Raw genomic sequence first — 10,070 nt, forward strand, 5'->3', positions numbered from 1 at the left:
GTGAATAGAGTAGGAAGTTGCATCGGATTTAGATATAGGGTAATGCTTTTGGTTTGTTTGTTTGTTTGTTTTTATTTTTCTTGGCCAGAGTAATCCACAGACTGTAGTGTCACATGTCCATTACCCTAACCCCTGGGAGGCTTAGGCAGGAGGATTATGAATTCAAGGTTTTCTTGGGCTGTATAGTGAGCCACTGTCTCCAAAACCAATACCAAAGGAAACAGTAGGTATTGTTTATTTCCTTCTCATCCAGCCCAGGGGCAGCAGTGTTACATCTACAACTTTTAGTAATGCCATCTTCACGCTGAGCCCAGCAACCCTTTGTAAAGTTAAAAAGTATTCCTCCCCAGCCTGCTTTGTTTGTGTGGTGACGCAGTGGTCACTGCCTGTTGCCAGAGCCCACTTTGGGAGCTATAACATGGCAGTGTGCGATCCCTCCATCCCATTACACTCACAGAGAGGAAACGCACATTGGTTGCTGGGACACAAGCTTCCTAAGAGAAGATGGAAGTGAGGTGCTTGCTTTTCCCTGCGCTTATCACCTTCAGAACAATTAGCTTGTCTCAGGGAGGCCTCGAAGGCGGCTGGTGAGGTGTGCTTCTTTTTCTAGGGACACTGGGAGGTTTGTTTTGTTTTGTTCTCAATTTCCCATTATGAACTAGTGGGTTTTTGACATATTTGATAAGTTCAGTACTTTACACTGTTTATTCTCTTTGTTGCTAAAATGTCTTCATTCTTGGCCAAATGACATCCCCTAGGCTGTCTCTCATGCTCTTCTGAGTCTGCAGTAGTCAGCATTGTTGTTTTGCCTGACAGTGGCAGGAACTGCACCCAGGGCCTGGCATATGCTTGCAAGTGTCCAAACCCTCCTCTTCTTCCCTTTTATTCTGAGACCGAGTCTCAGTAAGTTGCCTATACTTGCCTCAAGTTCACCCACAGTAGCCTAGGCAGGCTTGACCCTGTGACCTGGCTTTCCCAGGAGCTGATGGTCACTTCCTTGTGTCCTGGTGCCATATGGTTTGGATCCATACACTTCCTGTCGAGCCTTGGAACCAATCATGTCCCCAGGGAGCTCCGCTTCTGCTTCCGTTTACTGGGAGATGGTGCTTGGGAGGCATGCTAAGCACCAGCTCTGCTCACTGCTATTGGATTGGTCCTGTGAACTTTATTTTTTCCCATCAAGCATGTTGGCTGAAATAAAGTCATTGATTTATTTCCTCAAAACGCTTCATTGTAGGAGGTAATTCTGGTAATCCGTGTGGACTGCAAATGTCATAGAAGACACAGGCCTTCTGTAGGCACGCACTGAGCATTCATAGTATGAAGACCACAGCACGAACAGTGTTAAGTGGTAGGAGTTCAATCAGATAGCTTCTGCCCCAAGCACCCTACTGTGTGACAGGGGAAAGCACCCTACTGTGTGACCGGGGGTCTCAGAGTTTTGTATCCCAAGAGCAATCTCAGATTAAAAAGTGGGTGCAGCGGAGTAACAGCATAGGGGCTGTTTAAGCCTGTCCCTCCCTATGGACCCTGCATTGACGGGTGGGAGATGTGAGTTCCCATGTTTCTCCTGTTCCCTCTCAGTTGGAGAAGAGATTGAGATGACCCCCATGGTGTTTGCTAAGGGTCTGGCTGACTCTGGCTGCTGGGGGGACAAGCTCTTTGGGCGATTGGTGAGCGAGGAACTTCGAGGGGGTGGACATGGCCTTCAGAAGGCTTCCCAGGCCAAGGTCATCTATGGGCTGGAACCCATCTTCGAATCTGGTCGCACGTGCATCATCAAGGTATCCAGCCTGCTTGTGTTCGGACCCAGCAGTGAGACTTCTCTTCTGGGCAGAAACTATGACGTCACTATCCAGGTACTGTCCCCTCCTCCTTACTTCCCGCCTCTTCCATCCCTTCCCCCGCCCTTCTCCCCCCTCCGTCCCTTCCCCCACCCCTTCCCCGTCCCTTCCCCCACCCCTTCCCCCACCCCTTCTGCCCCCTCTCTGTGCTCTACTATCTTCTCCTTCCCCATCTGGCTTCTTTTGCAAGCCCCATGTGGAGCTAGACGCCACCTCCATTTCAAGCTCATGAGGCTCCTAGGTCTTCAAGGACTGTCTGAGATACAGCTGTGAACCCAGACCCTTGGCCTCAGAGAACTTTAGAGTCTTGAACCATTTGGAACCTACTTTTCAAATCCCCGTGTGTGTGTGTGTGTGTGTGTGTGTGTGTGTGTGTGTGTGCAGAAGACAGAGGAGGACACTGGGTGTCCCTGCTCTGTCACTCTTTGCTTTATTCACTCGAAACAGGGTCTCTTACTGAACATGCAGCCAGGCTAGCAACCTGTGAGCCCTAGCAACCTGTGAGCCCTAGCAACCTGTGAGCCCTAGCAACCTGTGAGCCCTAGCAACCTGGGTACAGGACTGCACATAGCCAAGGCTGACTTTTTACATGGGTCCTTGGGATTTGAACTCAGGTCTTTATGTCTGTGCAGCAAATGCTCTTACTCACTGAACACTTCACCCTTTTCTGTGTAGTTCTGGCTTGTCTCGAATTTTCTATGTAGACCAGAGATCCACCTGCCTCTACCTCCTGAATGCTGAGATTGAAGGCATGCTCTACCACACCTGATTACATTTTTGTTAGATCCCCTGAGCCTGGCTGTGAGGTATCCTGTGAGTCTGGGAATCAAACCTCTGGAAGACCAGTCAACCACTGAACTGATCGATCTCTCTAGCCCCCAAATGACCATTTTTGCAGCAGAAACCTTTCTCCTGTTTCAAATCACTCACTGAAATTTTATTATGTGAAGTAAAAGGGAGTAATGTGGGCAGGAAAGATAATCTGCTGCATTTCTGCAGTGGGGTCCCTCAGGCAGCATTTTCTAGCAATAAAGATCTAGTCAACCCACCTTGAAAACCTAAACTTGACAAAAATCCCACAGTCTGATGTTATTCAAAGGGAGCATCAGGCACAGAGAGGCAAGCCTGGATAGTGAGCCCCTTTTTACAGCACCCCGGAATTCTCCCTGCAGCCCCCTGGCAGAAGCCTCTTCTCTCAGACAGGCACACCAGACAACTGGGAGCCTCCTCCATTATCAGACTTGGTTTCTTCTAATCCACAGGGATGCAAGATCCAGAACATGAGTCGAGAGTACTGCAAAATCTTTGCAGCGGAAGCCCGGGCAGCCTCTGGCTTCGGGGAGGTACCCGAGTGAGTATACCAAAGGGGGCTTGTGCAGCATGTCTTGGGCTTGTATAAAGACAGATTTCACAACCTCCCAGGCCCCTCCCGAGTTCATCCCAGGTACCAGTGGCCTCACAACCACCTCACACTCAGCTTTGTGATCCCACATTTGTAAATAACACCGTAAGATTCACTGTTTACTTTAGAAAGTCTCTCCTGATAACGCCCCCCACCCACACACACACCCTTCCCATTCCTTCCCATCACTTTTAGTCCAGATTTTGCCTGTTGCAGAGCTTCAGCAGCAGGTTCTAGGGTGGGTGTGCTAGGCATCTGGGTAAGATTAGGATATTCAGGCAGGCAGGGTGGGTCAGTGTGGACTTCCAGCGTGAGCTGTAAATGCCTCTGTATCTGGTCGCCTGCCGGCATCAAACCTAGCCGACATCCCTTGAGTCCTCCCTGCAGGTGTCTTCTCTGTTTTCACACTTTCCTCAACCCTCACCCAAACATAGGCTGCCCCGGGCCGCACCAGGGCTTCATTTTAGTCCTGTTGACCACAGAGAGTGGGCCGGACTCTGAAGTCAGTGGTCATTTTCTGTACCCTCTCTGTCCTTCATACTCAGAGCTAAGAACTCTTTCCAGGAAGGTCCCTTCTTTTAGGTAAAGTGAGCTCTCTGTGTCCACTCTTAGGATCATCCCACTTTACTTGATCTACCGGCCTGCAAACAATATACCGTATGCTACCCTGGAGGAAGATCTAGGCGAGCCCCTGCAGACTTACTGTTCCAGGCAGTGGGGCTGTGCTGGGGCTCCAGCAGCATCCAGCAGCTCGGAGCCTGTGCAGAAATGTCAGACCTTCCAGCACTGGCTGTACCAGTGGACGAATGGCAGCTTCCTTGTCACCGATCTGGCAGGTATGAGGGACTTGCAGGTGCATGCTGTGGAAGCATGTGAAGGCAGAGCACAGAGTGTGCTTGCTAGCTCACAGAGCACTTATTCTCCTGTATGTTTCATGAGGGTTTCATATCTAAGATTGGACAGAGGCTATTTTGCATGCATCCCTTAGATATACCAAGGTCTTGCAGTCAGTTATTAATGTAATTACATTTAAAGGAGTCCAGACCCACTGAAAATTTAAAAGATTTTTTTTTGTTTTAGATTTCAATTTTTTTATTATGCAAAGTTACGTAAACTAGTTTTAACTTTTAGGACATGTCTTGATATTTAACCCCAGCTGACCTGGAACTTAATAGGTAGACTAGACTGGCCCCCTGTCTCCAAGCACTGGGGTCACAGGTGTCCCCAATGGCACCCTGTTCCCAGCTAGTGTAGAGAAGTGCAGTTCAGGCTGCTTACAGTTGAAAGGGAAGTTGTTTTCTAGAGCACCTCATGGAGTCTAATGTGAAACCCACAGCCAGCTTTCCAGTTCCCCCTTTGCCTGCCACCTTGCTCTCACCCCAAACCTCTAAAACTCTGTACTACCGTCGAGCAAAAAGCGTTATTGCCACACATGGTGCTGGATGCATCTGACCGTGGAATCGTGAAGTCAAAGCACAAGAATCTCGAGTTTGCTGTCAGCTTGGGCACCAAGCGAGACTCCTTCTCAAACACAGGCAACTGTCATCCCAGCACTTGGGAGACTGAGCCAGGAAATTAGCCTGAGCTAGATAGTGAGACCCTCTTATAAACAACAAACACCAAAGCTCAGGCAGGTCAAGTCATTCATTCTCCCTGGACTGGTTCTGCCTTTCACTTTCTCAGATGGCATCTTCAGAACACTCAGGGACTACACGCGGGGAGGCCGTTTTGCAAATGAACATTCCATGCAACTGTAAAGGGTCACTTGTAGAGCAAGACGGAGTGAGCGCTGAAAGAACACGGAGTTAGGGTCCTCCATGGGGGAGCTTCTTAATGTCCCCGGATAGGCCTGCTGTCCTGTCTTCTACGCTGAGGGTTAGAGATGATGTGGTATTAATTTACACAGCTCAGGAGTGATAGAGCTGAAGTGTAAAGTCTAGAGCCACCTGAGTCCCTCATCTGTTCCACCCTGGCACATGAGGGTCCCCAGCCTGTAAGGGAAAGGCAACTCCCTAGAGAGATGCTCAGCTTAGAAATGAGAGACGGAACCAGAATGCTGAGACACACACATGCGGATCTCCCCCCTATCTGCATTGCACCAGGCTGTGTCCTCCAAGGCTGCCTTTACCCAGAAGGCTCCCTGGTTTCTCAGAGCATGTGTTGTGCTCATGAGAAGGGGAAGCCTGTCTTACCCAGTGTGGTGTTCCCACCTTCTCTGTCCTGGATGGATGGCTACCCTGTTAGGAGGAAGAAGAAAGTTTCAGTCTAGAGCCCAAGCATAACCCAGCTTGGGCTGGTCTGACCTGTAAAGGTGGACTTGTGAAGTTGACTGCAGGAAGTTCCTTTTTTTTGGTGATGCTGTGCTGGAGACACAGGGTCCTAGGAGCTGCCAGGCTGGTATCAACCCTACTTTTTCCCCCAGGGGCTGACTGGAAGATGACAGATGTGCAGATTGCTACCAAACTCCGAGGGTGAGTGCTTCTTGAGGACAGAATGTCTTATAGAGTTTTCTTGGGGTACCCCAACTCCTAATGACTCTTCATTCCTGAACTGCTGGGCCTGGGCCTGCATAATACCAGTCACGTGAACCTGTGGCCATGTGATAACTGGTTACACCCTGGGGACACTGATCCTTCCTACCCCACAGCCCTGACCCATGGACAGGGTTGGGAGGGCAGATTATAGAAATTTATATTTCAAAGAATGGCCCATCTGATGAATCCTATATGTCAATCAGGTTGTAATGAGCCTGTTCTAAATCTGAGTTTGGGAGGGAGTCCTTCTGTTACAATGCTCAGACTCAGCCACCCAAAGCCAGCTACCACGGGGCTGTGGCACAGTAGGGCCCACTCAGTTCTTATGTTTGGCTGCAGATACCAAGGCCTCAAGGAGAGCTGTTTTCCTGCCCTGCTGGACCAGTTTGCCTCTTCCCATCAGTGCAACACCTACTGTGAGATGCTAGGGCTGAAACCCCTCAAGGGCCCTGAGGCTGCCCACCCTCAAGCCAAGGCCAAAGGCTCCAAAAGTCCATCTGCTGGCAGAAAAGGCTCCCAGCTGAGTCCCCAGCCCCAGAAGAAAGGCCTTCCGAGTCCTCAGGGCTCCAGGAAGAGTGCTCCAAGCTCCAGGGCCACACCTCAGTCCTCGCAGGCAGCCACTGTTCAGTTATCAGGACAGTCCCCTACCCAAGATGGGAGCTCTAAGGCCCAGGGCATGCGGTAGCCCCACCAGGAGACTGGGGGCCTCTACCCAAGAGCAGACCAACCAGGAAGCAGCTTGAACCAGATGAAGACATTTTCAATTCAGGACTAACCAGAGAAGGTACCCAAAGGAGGCATGTCTTGGGGGACCTCTCTGAGTAGTTTCACCTCATCAGAAGGCTTTGGGCACATGACCCGTTGGCCTCTTCTCATTTTATTATCACCCAGGGCTCCCAGGCCCCAAGTGGGGCCCAACTCCAAGTGCCTGGTAGCCTAGGCCCTCATTTAAGTTTACACTTGTCACTGCTGGGGGCTCCTGAGTCCTCTGCATGAGTTCTGCACTCTGACCCCTTGCCCCAGCCATCACACAAGCAAATGTTGCACTCTGGGGCTGGCGGGCCAGCATTTGCCTTTTTACCCTGCATACCCTGGCTTTCCCCCTGTCCTCAGGGCCCTAGACCTCCTGTGGGGTCTAACCTTGTGACTCTCAGGGTTTCATCTCCTTTCAGCTTCTTTGCCCCATATCATCACAGTTTATCCTGCCACTAACCTGTCCTGAGTCCCCAGGCCCCAGAGCAGTGGTTTTTTTGTTTTGTTTTTGTTTGTTTGCTTGCTTTTCTTTTCTTTTTTTGATGGTACATGTTCTTGTCACTTTGCACTTACTTGTGTCCCATGCTGCCTTGCACACACGCCCATCCCCCATCCCCATCCCAGGCTTTGAACCCAATTCAGTCCGATGCCTGCCTTTCAGTGGCTTTTGCTTGTCCCTTTGTCCAAGGGCTCCTTCTACCCTGACCCTGCACCCTACCTACCAATATCTGGGCGAGGAACATCCTCTCTGGCTTCACGCTACCCGAGTGTCCTCTCCCCTGATCCTCCCAGGCTCTCTGCGCAGGAGGAGGAAGGGAGCATGTGTGAACAGCTGTTGGGGGGGGGGGGGTGTTGACATTGAGGTACCTGTGCTCTGTCCTGAAAGGAGTGAGGTTGCAGTAAATGTCACATCTTTGTCCTCAAGGACTAGAAGACCGGGACTCTTCCTCATGTTGGGGGAAGGGTGGAGCACAGGGAGTTCCTGGAGGGTTGTATGTAGAGAAGGATATCTTGATGCCTACCTCTAATCATTTGCTCTTGGTCCTGGGGCTCAACTCCAGATGCTCAGGTGTGGATTCCCAGGGAATTTCTGTGCTGGGTCCAGTGCCTTGGGCCCTTTCTAGATACCCCTCCTTGAGACATGAAATGGGGGAGGGGGTAGATCTGGAGCTAGCCTGCTTCCCTTGCTATGCAATAAAAGCAGCAGCTGTGTGTCCTGTTTGTTGCCCTCATGTGGTTTGATCAGGCTCTTTGTAGTCCCGGGGCTTGGGCAACACGGATCTGATTTCGGCTCATAACCTGAGGTTCAGTCTCAGTTGTCTGTGGCCACAGCGGGAAAGTCGGTGGTTTGTGCAACTGCAGCAGGGTGGCTGAGAACTCAGTCCCTTTGGAATTAAGCCTCTGATTTAGAAGAGGAACTGAAAGGAAAGGATCCAAGAAGAGCAGAGGTAGGGGCTCATCACTGCCACTGCCACCACAGCAAGAGGAGCCCGGCAGGAGAGCATCTTCCACCTACCTGCTGGTCCTTTCCTTGTTCTCAGCAAGTGCTCATGACCTGCCCCACTCCACCCTGCCCCGCCCAAGGCCTTTCCTTGATTGACACTTCCCCTTCCAGGGAAAGTGGTCCTTTAGGTGAATGTTTCTAACTTCCACCTTCTTTCTGCTCCAGTGACACCCCACGTTTTCTTCTTCCCTCAGTGAGCCCCCACTTATACCAGCCTGCATACCTAGTGAGAGCTGGGCCATTTGTATGCATTAATCATTCAGCCAGTATACACTAAGCACCGACTGTATGCCAGACCCCAGACTGGCAGCTTTTGAAAGGCAATACCCATCATTCAGGGAGAGAATGTGTATCTTCAAGGATGTGGACTTTAAGCAACAGAAACTATAACTTGGACCAACTTAATCAAGAAAATTGTTTCCTGAAAAGAATGTTGGGGTCGCCACTCACAGAACAGTTAAACAGTTAACTTTGGGGAGGGCAGGAGCCTGGGCAGCTCCTAGTAGCTGTTGCTCTTACTCCTAGCCGGGGGTTCAGGGATCCACAGGGTGTAGAGATGCAGTATTCCAAAAACTGGGGAAATGGCATCTCAAAAAGCCCAAGCTGGTCTCAAACTCACTGTCTATGATAGTTGAGAGGCTAGTTGTGAACTCCTGATCCTCTTGCCTCAACCTCCAAAGTACTGGTATCACAAGTACACATTCCCACACCCAGGCTAAGAGGGTGGTTCTTCTCAGAGGAATGAGGAGCAGAGAGCAGAAAGGATTGGGCAAAGCTGAGAGATATACCCTGATAACAGACACAAAGGCTTCTTCCTGTCCCTTCTGTTATGACTCCCTGCTTAGAGAGGGCCATACCCAGTACCAACCACTAAATCCAATGGTAACAGTCAGAAGACGCAACTGTGGTTTTTCAATTTAGTCAGAACCTCGTTTTGAAATCCTGTTCTCTGTGAACAAACTGGTAAGATTAACCAAATTCAACCAAAATTATACATCCTCCTGGATTTGGGTCATTTGGACTCATTAGGGGTCCTGCCTGTGTTCCAGGACCTTCTACTGAACATGAAGTGCCTGGTCTCTAGTCCTGCCCTGTACGATATGTTAGCAAGCTTACTTCCCCCTATCAAGTTCTGCTGGCTATGCCTCTTTACACGGTGCTCAGGGTACAAGGACCCTGAATGGCAGGTGGCTGCCTTGGCTTTCAGTTGAGCCAGTACTGTATCTTTGAGGATTATTATCTTCCTTGGGGACCTAGTGGCCATCCAGAAAGGATTTTCTCAGAAGCATAGAACTTATGCCAAAGCATCCCTTGGTTTCAAATTCTGGACACTTCTACCACATTTTTCTTGATAAAGCTTAACCATAAGTTCTCTAGGGCTGCCTATCACGGGCTCCATGTAAATTCCCAATGTGCCACAGACAGGCACCTCAGGCACTGTTGGGTTTGGAAACCTAGCGCAGAGTTTGTTCTATCAGTGGTTTTCCAGACTTGGGGACCCTGCACTCACTCGTTCCCAGCCTGGACCTGGCAGCCTTCTTGATCCATCAGTCAAAAACTGGGTCTTAATAGCAAGGATTTTGATCCAAAGTACGAAGGAACTAGACAATGGAATAAAACAAAGGACTATCCTGACCTCGACAGACATTTACACCAACACGTTCTCAGGGAGCAAGTGTCTGCTGCTTGCATTTTCAAGTCATGTATTACTATCTCTGACACACAAGCACACATGTGTATGTCTTATGTTGTATTAAAACATCTGGCCAAACTGCTAATCCCCTTGTCTTTCTGATCCCCTGTTTTACAAATCACAGATGCAACACAGATCTCTTGGGGGTGTTGGAAGGAAGCTTCTTGTTGTAAGGACAAGGGCTTCCTTCAAAGTCCTAGTTCATTCTGCTCCCCTGTGGTGGACTGAAAGAATACAGACCCCATAGGCTCAAGGGAAGTGGGGCACTATCAGAAGTGTGTCACTGAGAGGGTAGGTGGGCACTGAGGTCTCAGAAGCTCAAGCTCAGCCTAGAGGCTGA

General features: G+C 50.0%; 1 protein-coding gene across 1 annotated transcript in view; it reads left to right on the forward strand.

The window, feature by feature from the left end:
- Window positions 1-9,815, forward strand: part of ALPK3 (alpha kinase 3) — a 47,984-nt gene extending 38,169 nt beyond the window's left edge. The window contains 5 exon segments of the mRNA XM_080914384.1: window positions 1,585-1,859; window positions 3,107-3,195; window positions 3,859-4,082; window positions 5,669-5,717; window positions 6,120-9,815. Of these exon segments, the coding sequence (XP_080770510.1) occupies window positions 1,585-1,859; window positions 3,107-3,195; window positions 3,859-4,082; window positions 5,669-5,717; window positions 6,120-6,465 (983 nt within the window). The 3' untranslated portion in view covers window positions 6,466-9,815.
- The last annotated feature ends 255 nt before the right edge of the window (window positions 9,816-10,070 follow it).

Source organism: Micromys minutus (assembly GCF_963924665.1).
Source record: "Micromys minutus genome assembly, chromosome: 3".
Classification (NCBI taxonomy): Eukaryota; Metazoa; Chordata; class Mammalia; order Rodentia; family Muridae; genus Micromys; species Micromys minutus.